This window comes from Myodes glareolus, chromosome 6 (genome assembly GCF_982192425.1).
Source record: "Myodes glareolus chromosome 6, mMyoGla1.1, whole genome shotgun sequence".
NCBI lineage: Eukaryota > Metazoa > Chordata > Mammalia > Rodentia > Cricetidae > Myodes > Myodes glareolus.
In genome coordinates, this window is record NC_142031.1 from 69,625,687 (window position 1) to 69,642,633 (window position 16,947).

The following is a 16,947-nucleotide window of genomic DNA, read 5'->3' on the forward strand; positions in this document are numbered from 1 at the left end:
AACGAAATACGACTTGAAAGGATCTTACTCTTGATCCTGACCCCCTCAATTTGAATTTTCATCCAGCAGACTACATTTTCTAAAATGAAAACATCTTTGAGTTTTCAAGCATTTGTTCTCTATGGTCATGAGTTCATCATTAACTGACTGAAGTAAGAGTGGTGCTTGGGAGCTAACCTGAAGCTGTCTATCTGTTCTCTGGCTTAATATAGCTTCATTTTGTGTCTCTGTCCTGATGTAGTCATTTCAATGACAAATAAGCAAACAAACAAAACAAACAAAGAAACACAAGCAAACAGAAAATCCAAATACATCCTTTCCTAGAATTACCAGTGTTGAATAGGAAATAAGACAGCTGAGGAATTTCTTGCACTTTCCCATGAAAGCACATAGGTAGGGTAGATGAACCCATTATTGAGAGATTAGAGATGTAAAGTCATTGTGAATTTCAGCTTTAACAAAGAGGAATGTGGCCTCATTGGTCTGCAGATGGAGCAGAAGTGGAAAGTTCCCCACTTCTGCAACAAGGAACACTTAGGTGAGTGTCCTCCATTTCTCCCTTCTATAGAGTCTCACATTTAAAAGACCCCATTTAAGAAAGTCACACACCGACATGTAGTATGTGTCTCCTATACTAATGAATCAATACAGCCAGTTCCTTATGTTAGTCTGAAATATTCTAGCTTACACTTGCTAGTATTCACTCAACTAGGAAGCCAGATAACTGCCCTGAAGAGTATGAAGCAGAGTATATGCTTTACATTGCTTTACAGAAAGCCAGTTTTGAAGATGCATCAGCAGCCATTTCTAACAGCTGCTTGACAAGGATTTTATATTTAGTCAGTAACTCTAGAACACTGAAACAAGGGTATTGCCAGAAAAGCATCCAAAGGGACAACAGAAAAGATGCAAGGCTTCATACTGGATTCTCCTCCCACAGCAGGGTCTAAAATGAGCACATTTTCACTCTCAAATAAAAATCCCTTCAGTACCCTCACAATGAACTCTAGACAGAATCATGCCATTTTTTAATTAAAAATTAATTCATCCAGGTCATTGACACCACAGCAGGTCATCAGAAATAACAAATAGAAAAGCTGTGGTCCTGCTATCTAAGCGATAGGAATAGGTTCTGAGGAGTCCTAATCCAGACACCACGATTCACAGGGGCATAAAGGGAAATGAACTCCTCACAGGAAGGCCTTCACCTTGGAGCAATGCTGGTTCAGGGTATCAAGATAGCTGCACTCTTATCCGGCTGGAGCCCTTGGCTATATAGAAGAAACTGATTATTGGAATGACTTATTTATAAGACATCTGAACAAAATTAAAGGAGATGGTATTTTCCATGTTTCTTTTCCAACTATGCTATTTAGAGTCATCACTGCTTGTCACAGCGTCAAAACTCTCTTCTCAGCTGTTCAAAGCGGTGCTTGTCACCTCAGACACGGAAAGACTGGGGCCACAATGGGGGGAAGGGGTTGCTTTCATAATTTCCTTTTAGTGTTCCAAAATTCAGCCTTAGAACAATGGTAGTCTTACTAAATTGTTCAAAAAGTCTTGCAATTACCAGATTGATAGGAACCTTAGCAGTCAGCTGTGTCAGGCCCAGGTTTAATTTGGAAGGCTCCTGTACATGTTTTGCCTCTATCTGCAAAGTTAAAAAGCAGGGCCTCAACAGGTGTACTTAAATTGTTGAACAGAACGGGGCTGACAACTTGAAGCAATAAGAACAATGCTATTTGGGGTGACTGACCCTTGGGTTTGCCCATTTATGCATAGTTTCTTCTGTTTGATTTTTCCAGATAGGGTTTCTCCGTGTAGCTTTGGCTCTCTTGGATGTTGCTCTGTAGACCAGAACTCACAGAAATCTCTGAAGTTGGTCTCGAACTCACAGAAATCTGCCTCTAATGTACCGCCCTACCTGTCTTCTATTCCTCACCTCAGAGAAAGCTGTCATCAGGACCCTGCCAGGGCCCAGCTTCTCTCTCACTTCAAGTGCAACACTTCCCAATCCAGGATCTAGCTTGTGACAAAGAACCGAACTGAGCTTAGTGTGAGTGGGCAGCACTTAGCAAAAACGTGGAGGGCCTGCCTCGTTATTACTGATTTTGTTTCCTTAAAAAAATTATTAAGTTTTTGAAAATTTCATACAAAGTATTTGTTGAAATTTACCCCAAAAGTATATTTAGAGACATTTATTCAAGAGAAAAACAGTAATATTTACACAGTGCCCATAGGATGTGGAGGACAGCAGATACTAGTTCATTTAATCCATGCAAAACAATGATTATATCTATTATGTATTATTATTTGCTGTTGTTGTTACATCTATTTAAGGACAGTAGAATCAAGGCAAAATGGAGACAGATTTCCTAATAGGCCCACAGAGCTGACCAAGCAGCAGAACCAGGATTTGAACACAAAGTTTGGTTTTCATCTACCTTATTTGATGGGATGCCTGATTAGCATCCTTTGGGCATGAGCTAGAAGTTAGGAGATGCTCAACTTTCTTAATTGTATGATGGGAGGGTTCAATTGGAGGTCTTTTATGATCACTTGCTTCTCCATGATTCTTTTAACATGTGTTTCTATATGGATGGATGGATGGATGGATGGATGGATGGATGGATAGATGGATGGATGGATTGTGTTTGTGTACGCTGTGGATGGATAGATGGATGGATTGATTGTCTTTGAGGGCACTGTGGTGCATATGTGGAGGACAGAGGACAACTTTTGGGAGTTGGTTTTCTACTTTCACAGTGTAAGTTCTGGGGACTGAACTCGGGTCATTAGACTGGGTGACAAGTGTCCTTATCCACTGAACCATCTCGCCAGTCCCTCTTCATGACGCTTGGAGAGTTTTGGAGAATTTCTCACCAAAGTTGTTTTCCATTTTAAGTAATAAATGAGAAAAATTAAGCATTTTGTGACCTTTAAAAATATTCTGGTAGCTGTCTGTGATAGTACATACCTGTAATCTCAGCATTTAGAAGGCTGAGGTAGGAAAAACTTGAATTCAAGGCCAGCCTGTGCTATAGGGTCTCACTATGTAGCCTATGCTGGCCCCAAAGTTGTGATTCTGCTGCCTCTGTCTTCCCACATTGGGTTTACAAGTGTGAGCTACCATTCTCAGGTCAAAGTGCTCTTTAAGCCTAATTTCAGGGCATAAAAGGATAGCTGTGTGTTTACAAATCAGCACGCATGGGACATTTTTTAATTACACAATTTTAATTACCTTTCAACATCAGCGCAGTGCCTTTAATTTGGGTAGCCATTTAACTTTAGAAAGTCGAAACCCTAGCACCAGAAAGAATAACTCCTTGATTGATTTTAGTTTTAAAATGTGAAGGCATGGTTGATGACATGCCAACAAGCAGGCTGAGATGGGACCTCTGCTCACTTTGCAAGGGTTCCACTCTGTAGACTATGGGATCGACGTACTGTCTCAATCTCTTTCATTGTTCCCTTGATCCTAAGCTTAAGAACTCAGAGAACATTATTTCCCAGGCACAGGCTGCAGGGCTCCGGTCACAGCCATTTATGCCACCCGAAATCAGCTGACTCTTCCTGGCTCCACATCAGACTGTGACCAATGACACAGGCCAGGGAGCAGGCACGCAAACCCAGAGTGTCCCCTCCACAGAGTGGGTTTGCGGTTGTTGGAGGCCGAGTGTGGATATTGGTCTGTACACTCTGGTGATTATTGCTTCCATCTTTATATTTTGTTGCTATTCTTTTGCATGCACAACTTAAACTCGTGTGAAGTTATTTGCTACTCGAAAAACACCTTTTTGTTTCCATTGAAGCTATAAATGAGATGATTTTCTAGCCATCAAATCTATTGTCATTTACTCTAGCTTCATAGATTGGCTTCTTTATTCTGACTGTACTTCTGGCTATGTTCCCGTCACAAAGCAATTTGGAAATCAGAATATGTAATTGCAAAAGGGTTACTGAGAGCAATAACCAAACAGTCAAAACGACCTTGAAAATGAATCCTTGTAGATTTTAAAGGTGCAGAAGTTCAACAACAAACGTGTGTGCACGGGAGAACAGAACAGCTGCAGCAGTTTGCCAACACAAGTCTCGGGCTTGAGGCAGCCTGTAAAGTGTATTTTCACAAGTGACCTTTTAGAAAACACCCTGCCCAGCCTTCTAAAGAAGATGCTGGTCTCTCCACACTTTTATTCTCTGCAGAAAAGTTCTTTAAAGTAATGGGATGGTTTCAAAGAAACTCCAAATTGACTTTCAACTACTCTGGAGAACATGTTCAGCTTTATTTTAGGTTATGTGTATTGAGAGAAAAATTTAAATTTGTGATTAACCAAGAGAAATAATAAAACAAGTGCAGTCCATTTCAGGGGAGGAGCCGAACGCGACTGCAGCTCATTTGAATTCTGGCTTCGATTTCTCTTTTTCATTTAAAAGCTCTAAGATCAACTATATCACGTAAACGCAAATATATTTACTTAGTTTTTCTTTTGTTCTTATTTAGACAGCAGTGACCATTCTGAGACTCTTTGGGGGTAGGGAAAGCAGGTTGTTGTGAATTTATAGATTAAAAGACCTAGGATTATTTCAAAGTGGGCAAAAATGAATGACAAACTAGTTGATACCCAGAAATAGATGAGTTAAGTTTAACATGAAGCAAAACAGCCATGGCCTCTTTTGTTCTCTGAGTATCTTGAGCTGGGATGATGTGACAAAATTTCAGATCTGCTGCCTAATTATATGAAAATAACCAGAACGGGTTTCTCAGATTACAGGAGGCAAAATGGAAATAGAACAGTCTTTCTCACAAAGCCCTGCATGCCAGGACAGTAACTAGGTCAACCTTTCACCATGTGGGCTTTTCCAATGGACTTTGGTCATTAGAAAAAAGAGGAGTGGGTCTGGATAGGGGACAGGGAATGCACGCACCAGCAGGGCTGATTCTCATAGCTGTGACTCTCTGTTAATGCCATGTGTTAAATTATGCTGCTGTTCTGAAGCCAGGAGCCCATTTCTCCCTGGCTGGGGCCTTCAGAAACGCACTATATAGGGCGCTGACATAGCTTTGAGTGTAGACAGAGGGATAAAGAACTGCTGGAGGGCCCCCTCTCATATAGTTTTGATAAACTAACTTCTTCCTCAAAGTAAATTTCTAATGTTTTCACTAGACATCTCTGGAAAAAAAAAAAAAAAACCAAAAAACCTAAAACAGAGTCACAGGTTTTCAGCAAAGATGCGCTTTTGTTCAGTGTTCTCATTAGTGTGTCAACCTGGATATATATATATATATATATATATATATATATATATATATATATATATTTTAAATACATACATTGAAAGATAGAAGAAAAGCAGAGAAAAACATCTTCCTTGAAAACTTGGAAGGTGTACTTGGAAGGGAGTGATGTGGGGTGACTGGTAGTGCAGCTGAAGATGAGGGGCAGTGGATGAGGTCTGAGGTCGTGGGTGACCGGCTCCCCACGCTCCCCACAGCATACGACAAGCAGGGGCAGCACTCTTGATGGGTTAAAAACATACTGCAAGGTGACGCTAGGACAACGCAATCCTATTTTCCTTTCTTGTACTGCAACAACCCTTAGCAACACTGAGCACGGCATGTTCCTATGCTGCCTGGTAAAGGAGGTTCGGCCTTTTTTATTTTTTATAGAAACCCAGTTTCTTCTGCATGCGTAGCTCTTCCTCTCATCTGCACAGGCATGCAGCCACACGCCTTGCATATACTTACGCACCGTGTTTTTCCAATGCAAGACCACCCCAATGCAAGGCAGAGGATCACCTACCTTCCCAGTTCTTCTCATCGCACAATGCTGTCAGGTCCAGCTGGGGCATTTCAGGGACAAAGCTCTCCTGCTCACCATCGGCATCTTGATTCCTCTGTTGTTTGGTGTCAGATATACTGGGATACTCCTGAATCTTCATTGTGGGGCTCTGCAAGAACAGCACAGGGTCCCCTAAGAGCTACTGCTCACCAAAATGCAAAACCATTTGCAGCGATTCCACGCCTTCTGAATGCAACCTCCCAAGTCCCAGCTGCGAACGCTTCCATTGCAGAAATAAAAACCAGGGCTTGATGCCCCCTGGGCACTATCTGGCTACTCTCATGCAAAAAGCCTCTGTCCATCTGCCAGCCTTTAACTTTTCTTCTTAGGATTTCCTTAGGCTGCTCCTCCGGATGACTTCAGGCAGCTGACAGGTCTTGAGTGATTACAGACTGAGGCCTTGAGGAGGAGAAGGAGTTTATGTTTCTTAAAGGAGCATGGTCCACCAGATGGTAAACAACAACAAAAAGCTGGCTATGGTTGCTAAGGCTGCGGCAGCAACATGGTGTGTCTGGCAAGCAGTGTTTTTGCCGCTTAGGTAAACATTCCTGCAAGGGCAGGGGCAGAAGCAGGGGACACCACACTCCTCTGAGCCCTTAGGCTTACATCGATTAAATGGGGCTGTTTTTCTCCAGAGTGTGGGGAGAACAGACTATTTATGGAGGCGCTCTGGGTATTAAAGCATTGTTGCGCAAATTCAAACGACACGGGTTTGGGTTTGGCGTTTCATCTGGGCTAGCAGTGAGGAATAGACCCTGAAAGCAAGCCAAGATTACAGAGAGAACAATCTTCCCTGCCCTGTAAAAAGTAAGAGCCGGCAAGTCGGCGATTTGGAATTTATATCTTACAAATATGCAATTGTCACTTGTTTTTCTATTTATTGTTCATCTACCTTGAATACTAAAGCTGCATCTGGCTCTGCCATTGGCAGCACCTACACCCAGCTAGGACATCTGATGGGAAGGAAAACTTTCCCTGAAAGGCCGATATTTAAACTAAATGCTTCTCTCTGTGTGTTAAAAGTAGCACTTAAATTAATTCTTTTGTATCAAAATTGTCCCTTACCTTGTTCTCCTGGCATGCTGTAAATTAAGCTGCCCTGTAGCTTCCTACTTTCATGAAATCATAAAGGACCGCACTTGAATAGTTTTACTCAAAAGTGTACTTTTCAAGTAGCACGGATCTGGACAAAATATTTTCTTTGGGGTAAATGAACAATTATTTTTAGTTACCCTATTATTAAAATAAAAACCCAAGAACATCTGGAAACTGTAAACGCATTCACTAATGTAGGAAATGTTGTTCTACTTAAACTAAAGCACTGTTTAAGACCTTCAGCTCCTTTTAACAGCTGTCCGACCCACTTTGAGATCACCAGGGGAATATGCAATGATTTTTTATTACTCTGTTTCTACTGAGTGAATCCTGAAGACTGGCATTTTCTTCACATTGGGAACAAAACCAAACTCCAATAAGGTCGTGCATCACGTGAGAACATCACGGCAACCTTACACTCTAGAACATTATCAGCATGTTGTCTCTCTCTGGGGACATGGTCGTATTACGGAAACCATTTGTTCCTTGAGATTAGCCTAAGTGGACCAAAGCAGGAAGCTTCAATCTGGTATTCAGGCTTTAGGTGTTTTTAGGGACAATCAGTCAGAAATCATAGGTAAACATACAAGTTCATATGACTATACATGTGTAAGACAGCGAAAAGGGACATGTATAGAGTAGATAAGTATTTCTCGGGAATCTTGTAAAGCTCTGTGGAGATTTAAGAGATGATAATCAGAGCCTACAACAGAAAAAGGGACAGCCAGACAGAAGCTGCCATTCTTTCTGTTGCTATAAGACACCATGTAAAGACCAATGAGTAAAATGCCAGGCCCTCAAACTGCTAGCGAGGGACGAGGAGACGCAGCGTGTATGACTGAGTATTAGGTAAACCACGCTACATCAAAAGATGGGACACACTTCCACATCATGAACAAAAGTCAGCACACAGAGTTACCAGTGTGTTTGCCATTAATCATCAGCAGAAGGCGACTGGCAAGAGTTGCGGGTGGGAAGGCTGCAGAGGAGGGCCGGTTGCAGAGGAGGAAGGAGTGGACAAGTACGAAGTCAAGTAAAGCAAGCAGCACCACAGCCACAGTGAGAAAAGGGGTTCCGAGGTGGACAGCTCTGAGGCTGCCAAGTGTGACGGCAGAAGCCTGAAGGGCCAGAATCAGGGGCACAGCTGTCAGGCTCCATGTGCTGAGCTAAGCACAGTATAACGAAGTACACCATGCTGCTGCCCGACTCAGTGGTTAAGAGCACTGCTGCTCTTGCGGAGGACCCAGGTTCCATTCTCAGCATCTACGTGGTGGCTCCCACTGTCTGTAACTCTGAGCAAGGGGCTCTGACTCTGGCTTCTACAAGTGCTTCCCACACATAATACACAGACATATGTATGGGCCAAAATACCCTTACACATAAAGTAGAAACAAACAAGTCATAAAAGGTTTAAAAGTAAAAACAGCATTAGGTCGACGGAGATAAAACAAGGACAGATGGGTGTTAGCGACAGTTGACAGGGTGTCTTATTTTATCTTGTGTGGACAGGGATGGCCTCTTCCCCGTAATGATACGTACACAGAGGTGTGAAGGAAGTGAGGGAATGGCTGTCGTTGGGAACAGCATTTCGGGAAGGTGGAAACAAGCATGTGGCACTTTGTTTAATGAGGTCTTGCCATTTTTATGTGATTCAGGGATAACAAGTAGCCACTTTGAAATAGGGTAAGGACAGGCCACCGGGGTGGGCACCATTCATTGTGGCATGGGACATCTGCTTAGTGAGACCTAAGTTAATTGAAGTTGATTCTTGGAACAGCAGTGGACAAACCCCTCTTCCCCACACCTGTCCCCGCTTGTAGCATGATGGACAGACTTGCAGAGCAGGCGTGCTCCGTCTCAGTGGAACTCATGCACAGCTTGGCTCTGACTCGCTGGGCTGTGCTCCATCCCTGAGGTTGCTGTTTAACCTGTCCTCTAGTCCTAGCAGCCTGAGTCCTAATGTCTGGCACAAGTGGTCTATGAAGCTCACGTGGTCTCCCGGCCTAAGGTTGCCCAATTGGCTACTGTACAGGAGTGGGCAGTGATGGCGGGTTGCTACTCAGTGGCTACTCAGGCTCTGTAGCCATGTGCAAGAAGACAAACTGCTCTTCCTTCCTCAGGTACCTTGGTGGAGGCACCTTGCCAGGTAGGCAACACTCTCTAAGAATGCTTATCATAAACACACCAAATACTGCCTATTTCCTTACCTGTTTCTCTTATCCCTTTGATCACTCAGGTTAACCCTGTCAAGGGCACTTTCAAACACCAAAATATTTTTGGTTTAAACTTTTGTTATTTACACATCCAGTATCTTAAATTAAATCAAAAATAAATTTAATTGCACATTTTTCAACTCCGAAATCCTTCACGCTATGATGCGGAGCACAGTGAACCTCCAAAGGCTGCCTCACATAAAAAACAATGACTCTTTGCTTAATGGAATAATGGGTGGTTCATAGAGGATCCAATATAGTAGGGAGATAAAGGTGGGTTCTGGAGGCGGGAGACCTGAGGTCAAATAGCAGCTTTGCATTGTTAAGACCTGTGAGCCAGCTTCTCTGAGCCTTGGCTTCCCTTTGTCTAACCCTGGACTGAGCATCTTAAGGTTGTAGTGAGGAACAAATGGAAAACATATACAGACAAATCACCCACAGTAAGGGAAAGAGATTTCCATTTCTCTCCCACCTCCTTTCCCCGTTCACTCGGGAAATGTTTATGGAATAGGTAGCATGTTCTGGGCAACAGGATTCACAAGTGAGTAAGGTATAGAATTCCACGTGGAAGAGAAACATTGAATATCCAAGTGCTGGTGTCATAGAAGTTATAAAGGGAAAGGGAAGGCTGGCAGGGAGCCCATACAGACTGCTTGTCTCACCTGGGTCTCAGGTGACATTCCACATGCAGATCCAGGCCATTGACCTAAGTCCCCCAGTCTCATCATTGTCGAGACTGCACCTGGCCTGTTTTCTCTGCCTGCTCCCTTCCTTGGCTTCTGGTGCCAGGAGAATCTGTGTGCCCTTCCTTCTCTTTGGGGTCCATGGACAAGATTTGGGTATGTGGCTGAGGACTTAGTAGGATGAGGAACAACACTGGAGGCTGCTGGACCATGCAGCTTTCCCAGGGAAACCTGGCATTAACTGGACACAGGAAACCACCAGCACTTACTGTCTGGCTGATAATAAAGGACTATAGACATAACACATCCCCAAGGTTTGTGAGTGCCACAAGCTCCAGTGGCTTGTGGTGAGCTCGGAGTGTCCTGTTTCTCAGGGTCAGTGAGAGCTTGGACTTGAGATGGTGAGACAATCAACTCTCAGTCTTGCATGGCAAGCCTTAAATTCTTCCCCCTCCTCTTTTTCTCTTCCTACTTTTATTTACTTACTTTTATGAAGGAGGAGGAATAGAAGGGAAATAGGCTTTTATGATGAATGTCCTGTTTGTTATCAAAGGTATGCTTCTAATCACTCTTAATCAGTGGGCTTAGGAGGCACAAAGAACATAAAAATGTCTTGAAAGAATTTAACATTTTACTGACCTAGAATTCTGAAATAAAATTATCTCTTTCAGATAATGCACTGCTCTTCATATAGTCAATAATCCTTGCTTCTCTTTCTTCCACAGCAAAAGATTCATTATGAGTTCATTGTTTGAATATTTCAGACTTTTATATGAAGTGTAGTGCTTTCACAATAGAGAATTGCTAAGCTGGGGGCTGGAGAGATGGTTTGGATTAAGAGTGTTTACGATTCTTACAGAGACCCCCAAGTTCACTTCCCAGCATCCCCACCAGGCAGTTCAAAACTGCCTATAATTCCAGCTCTAGAGAGATTGGATGCCTCTGGCCTCCATGGGCATCCTCACTCATGGGCATATATACACATAGATAGACATATAATTAAAATAAAACAAAACAAAAAGACCCAACTAAACTTTTAAAGAGAAAATGCTGAGCTTACAGAGAGCTCCAAACTGTAGCGTACCTCTATAGTAAGCACAAGTCAGAAAATGTATCTCAGTTATACGTTTTAGAAGGTGGACAATGAGTGATAAGGATGCCTTCTCTTCCAGATACCTGTGATTGTCAAAGAGCTTCAGAAAGAAAGAACAAACACTCTAGGCTCCGTGTGTCATAGAACACTCGCCACCTCTTCCTTAAGCTACCTCCGTTCATATAGCCCAAGGAAGATAGTTTATTAAAGTGCCAACCTCTCCAAGGCTTTCCCAAAGAAACCCTACTTTCATCTGAAGTGTTTCGAAGTGATTCAATTTTTTAATTGTATGTCACTAAGTAAATTTTAATTCAAACCTCAAGAGAAAGGAACATGTAACTCTTGGTGACTGGTGCTGCACATGCATGGCACATGTAAGAAGAGGGCCTGGCACTCAGGAGAATTTCAGATCTGTCCCAATGATTGTGCTATGACCCAAAGAGATAAGGAAGCCACTGTAAGCCACATGTCATTTGGGGTATGATTTACTATCATGAAGTTCATTGACAAGACTGTTCTGCTCTACTTTATCCAAGAACAGTTAAGAAGACATCTCCAGGAGATTGGCACACTTTAGGTTCAATGTCAAAGGGTTTCAGTGAGTCAAGGAAGATGGCAGGGAAAAGAAGAAACATGCCCTTTGACACAGTCCCTAGAGACAAGGAAAGCACATCCAGCCTCTTGCTTTTGTCCTGTGGATACTTGAGTTGGAAATAAGCTATGAAGGAATTATCTTAGAAGCTGAAGCATGAATTTGAAAAAGAAGATGACAGTCTCTGCCTAGGTTATTTTTGGGGAGACAATCTTGCTATGTAGCCCAACGGTCATTCTTCCAGCCTTAGCCTCTTGGGCGCTGGGATTACAGGCATGAGGAACTATGTCCAGCTCTCTAGGTATGTTGATGAAGAAACATACATTGCAAGAATTGAATAGAAGAAATACAAGAAATCTACAGCATCAGTGGGGAGGTTTTTGTTAATTTATAATGGTTTCATGTGAATGTGCAGTTTTCCAAGGAGAAAGATGCTAAATTTTCAGATTCCATTTTTTTTTAAATTTTTACTGGTAGAGAACAAATTTAGGGCATTGTACATGCAAAAGAATGCTCTACCCTCCATTCTAATCACAGTCCTATCAATTACTTCATTGGCTCTTACCACCAGGCTAGTGACATCCCCAAGCACACTCAAGAACAAGGGCCATGCCCCACCGGTTACATTTCCTTAGCTACTCACCTCACAATACTGAGTGTCTCCACCACAGCTTCCATTTTCTTTGCTATGAACAACAACAAAAATACATAAATAGTCCATTTATTTTATAACCATTTTTATCTACTCATACAATAATTTTCTTTTAGAAGTGGCCAGAGTATCTCTAAACCAAATTCTTATAAAAGTCAAAAATCAAATAGAAGAGAAAGTTAAGATTTACTAGGCAGCCTAGAGATGCACTAATCTATGAGTAGAACAACACATGGGGACTCATGGCTCAAGACCTGTAGATGCTCAAGACAAAATTCCAGGATTGGTGGGGTTGCGGGGACCGGAGGGTAGCAGGGGTGTGGCCCGAGCCCCAACACTAGCTGAGGCGCTCTAGGCATTTGATAGCTGCTAGGAGAGGAAGGGTCAGTTTTATTTCAGGGTGTGACCCACACACCAGGGCAGTTCTCTCACCCAAAAGTATTTAGACAACACATTTGGGTTTGTCTGTCTGTTTTTAAAAGCATGAACATGACATTGGATGGGTCAGGGAGAGGGATTGGTCTGGGGAAGTTGGATGAGAGAGGTTGAATATCATCAAAATATATTTTATGAAAATTTCAAATAATCAATAATAATATTATATCTTGGTTCTTCAAGACAATGTCTCTCTGTGTAGCCCTGACTGTGCTGGAACTCACTCTACAGACCAGGCTGTCCTCGAACTCAGAGATTTGCCTGCCTCTGCCTCCTGAGTGCTGGAATTAAAGGTGTGCACCACCACTCCCTGGAAAAATATTATATCCTAAAAATAGTGCAGATAGAGAAAGAAAACTTATATGAAAACCATGCATGAATGCGATTATTAGCCATAATAATAGGTTCTGTATGCCAAGTACTCTGCAATAAATAGTGCTGGCCACGCACAAACCTTTCTATCTACTCTTTTATTTTTTTTTAACCAGGTCTTATAACTCATATTGTATTTAGTGAAAGAAATCTTTTCATGCCCTTGAAAACAGGGTGAGGAGAGTATTCTAAAACTACCTTTCATTGGCTCTCAGTTCAACAGCTTCTGGTCCTGGTCTTCCATGGAATGGCACAGAACCAAGACTGTCCACGTTCTGTAACAGAACAAACATGGTTTGCTATGAAGGAAGGGAAGAAAATTCAACGGCATACCCTCCTTTGTTTAAAATAGAAAAGCCAGAAAAAATTAGATAGGGACACACTGTGTTAAAATGATGATTATTGGCACAAAGGTTTATGGAGTCCTGTCATCCCTTTAGCATAGGAAACTGATACCATTGCCGAAATGGCTGACGGCAACATCCACATTAGTTAAAAAGCTTTTATAGCTAAAGTGTAAGAATCAGATTGCCAGAAAATCAAAATGGTTTGGAAATGCAACGGAGGAACGATCTTGAATCTAACCAGAACTTATATAACCATCACTGTTCATTTAATATATTTTTCTTCTTAGTCTGTTTCATTGTTGTTGTTTGAGATAAAGTCTCATGTAATGTAGGATTCTCTCGAGGTGATCCTCATGCCTCCACCTTGAAAGTCCCAGGGCACAGTTATGTACCCTCATGTCCAGTTTAATTTATTACCGCTGTGGAATATAATACTGATATGACCTTGTGTAAACAATAGGCAGTGATGAGTAAAATGGTCTGATTATAAATCAGTTTGGTCCAAAGGCCTCTCTTGGGCTTGGCGTGTAGCTCAGCAGTAGAGCAAGGAAGTGCTCTTTGCATTTCTTATCTGCTAATGGGGAAGTGTAAACTAGCACAACTACAGGGGAAATCAGCCTAGATATTTCTCAAGGAATTAAAAATAGAATGATTACATGACCCAGCACTACCATGACAGGGCACATACCCAAAGCACTCAGTATCTTACCACAGAGACACCTACGCATCCAGGTTTAATGATGCATTATTCAGTGCTAAAAGGGCATGAAGCCAAGCATAGATGTCCATCAACAAAAGAATGCATAATAAGAATGTGGTATACACAATAGAATAAAATCCTTAACTTTGCAGCAAAATGGATAGAACAGAAAAGATGATGTTAAACAACATGTCCCAGTGTCAGAAAGACACAGACGCATCTTCCCTTTCGGATGAGGCCCCTAGCTTTTAATGTTTGTGAGTCTAACAAGTAAGGAGTTCAGGGAGCAGGTACAGAGTTTGAAACTAGACAGAAAGAGGACAAGGAGTGCGGGGAAAGTGGGGGGAAGGGGTGAAACGTCTCACGTGACACTGAAGTGGGAAGGAGGCTATGGGGTGGGAGGGCAGAGACGGAGAAAAATGCAGTACAGCCCAATTCTTCTCAAGCCAATACTATTTTTTTTTTAAAAAAAGAAAAAGGGTCAAGGGCACATCGCAAGAAATCTGAGCAGTTTCTCCTTGGTGCCACCCTTGCTATAGCTTCTCTTCCATCTGAAAAAGCAGCTAATAAGTTCTTTCTTTTAAACGAACCTTGCCCTGTTTATACACAAACCTAAGAGTCCTTTCCTTTGTGTACCATTGAATACAGAAAGAATGCATTGGCTTCTGCATTCTGTGTTTTGGCAATTAATGTTTAACTTTCCTATTTCGGGTCTACGACAGAGAGAAACAAAGGCATTGAAAACACTGTGACAAAGTCTGTTTGGGGCAGATAAACTGTGAAAGTGATGAGGGTGAGATCAGTGGTCTGTCTGGTCACGTTTGCCATTGACCTGCTGGTGCCCAGCATAGCTCAGCAGGAGCGATCAATGTGTCACAGTGAATGAGAGCTGTCGCCTTGTTCAGGGTAACTCGTGCAACACAAAGTCTAATCTCCAAAGACTCAAAGAGCTGGGAAGAGAGAGAGAGAGAGAGAGAGAGAGAGAGAGAGAGGCCCAGAACAGCTGCCATCTTCAGTGCAACGCTCCGGGCATGCTCTGGGAGATTTCTTTTCCATTCCAGTTCACAGGAGGAGGGAGCATTGGGAGACTTCACCAGCTAGGCCTGGAAGTCACACACATCACGTCTCACATCTCAGCAGGAGAGGCAGAATACGTGCTGTTACTGGGCATATGGTTCCTTCATGACTGGAAGAAAAGGGTGCAGATGGGAAGAGCGAGAGCTCTTCACGGTGCCTCTCTACGATATCAGTAGTTCTTTGTGTGTGTGCACATGTGCACGTGGAAGCTTGTATGCATGCACGAGTGTGGATTCAGAGGACAGTTCTGTGGGCCCACTTTTCTTCTGCCATCTTTTGGGATCTGGGGCTCAAACTCAGGTTACCAGGCCATGTCATGTACACCTGTTGATCACCCTGCTGGCCCTAACCTATATATTTTCAGCACTAAAACAATAAAAGGCACAAAAGTAATAAAAAGGAATTTCAAGCTGCCACTGATCCTTTACTATTGAGGTCATATCACACTCTCCTTTCTTGAACTCAAGGTTAGAGTCATGGACTTGTTTTGACTGGCAGCAGTACCATGACCTTCAGGGTGACTTGTTTATTCCCAGGAGGCCTCTGCCCCTGTCCTCTCAAAGCTCTGTCAGCACGTACAGCTTTTGAAGGCAAAGTCAACTTGTCCTCCAGTGTTTAAGTGTTTCAGTCTGACGGCACATAGGTTTTGAGTCTAGTTTTTAATCCCAACACTGGGCAGCAGGGGACTTAAAATAATTTCTAGTCCAAAGCAAGCTGTATCCAGTCATTCGTTCATTTATACTGGAGGGCTCTATTTATAATTGAATCCAAAAAAAAAACCAAAAACAAAACAAAAAAATAATTGAATCCAAGTTGAAAACATTCATAAAAGGCAGCAGGGTCAAGAACCCACCTTTCCTACAGTATCTGACATTCACCTTCATCATAATTAGGAGAACAGACTATACATAGGAACCGTATTTAGAATAGGAGGTATTTCAGGTTGGTGAAGTGAGTTAAATGCTTCCCAGGAGGCATGTTTGTAAAGACTTTTCCTGCTTCTGGGAGTGTGGTCAACGCTTTCTCCAGCCTCTGCATGCCCTTTCTTAGGCAGTGTCAAGATTTTCCTGCGTCAGCCTCCCAGGTACTGGAATTATAGGCATTACAGGCACGTGCACCATGCTTAGCCATGGTTAAAGCCTTCTATATACAACTCAGGGAACGGAGCACAGAAAAAGTCATTCTTCAACCAAGACTGAATGAGCTTTTGCTTGCTTATTTGTAAGTTAAATAGACTCAGAAGAATAGCTGTTTTGAAATTTTGACCTAAATTCTTTTGAGCTCAAAAATTTCTATATCAAAGATATACAGTTACTTTTGTGGTGAAAATAAACAAAAGGCAACAAATTAAACAGCGTGTATTCATCTATGTATTTATAACCTACTGACAAAAAAAAAAACCCCTTTGTAAAGGACGTCTGATTAAGGCTCACAATAACCCCATCAGCTCACCAAAAGATCGCTGTAAAATAAGCAAAGTAGGAAGTAAGGCAAATGAATGATTTATCATGGTTTAGCCTACTTTTCTAGAATTCTGAGTTGACATCCCTGACGCCATCAAGGGGTAGAAGCAAAGGGAGACAGTATAATGTACGGTTAGGATGATGGTGTGGTTTAGGATCTGACTTTCAATTCAGTCTCCATCAATTGCCAGCTGTGTCTCTTCTTGCATCTTATTCCCCTTTATGGCAAACCTCAATAGCAACACCACTGAAAACGGCATATCCGGGCATGTTAAGCTCCTCTTAAAAGACTGGTCCTCCCTTAAGGTATGATGAAACAGGACTTCCTCTGGTGGCCTCTCATCATATTCAAAGCCAAGTGCTGTCCATGGCTGTAAACCCTCAA

General features: G+C 42.4%; 1 protein-coding gene across 2 annotated transcripts in view; it reads right to left on the reverse strand.

Moving 5' to 3' along the window:
- Positions 1-16,947, reverse strand: part of Fam13a (family with sequence similarity 13 member A) — a 90,753-nt gene that overhangs the window by 23,627 nt on the left and 50,179 nt on the right. For both annotated transcript variants that reach the window (XM_048439635.3, XM_048439634.3), the window contains exons 6-8: positions 13,174-13,250; positions 12,160-12,202; positions 5,802-5,949 (exon numbers count right to left, since the gene is read on the reverse strand). In XM_048439635.3, coding sequence (XP_048295592.3) covers positions 5,802-5,949; positions 12,160-12,202; positions 13,174-13,250 — 268 coding nt within the window. The remainder of the gene's footprint in view (positions 1-5,801; positions 5,950-12,159; positions 12,203-13,173; positions 13,251-16,947) is intronic.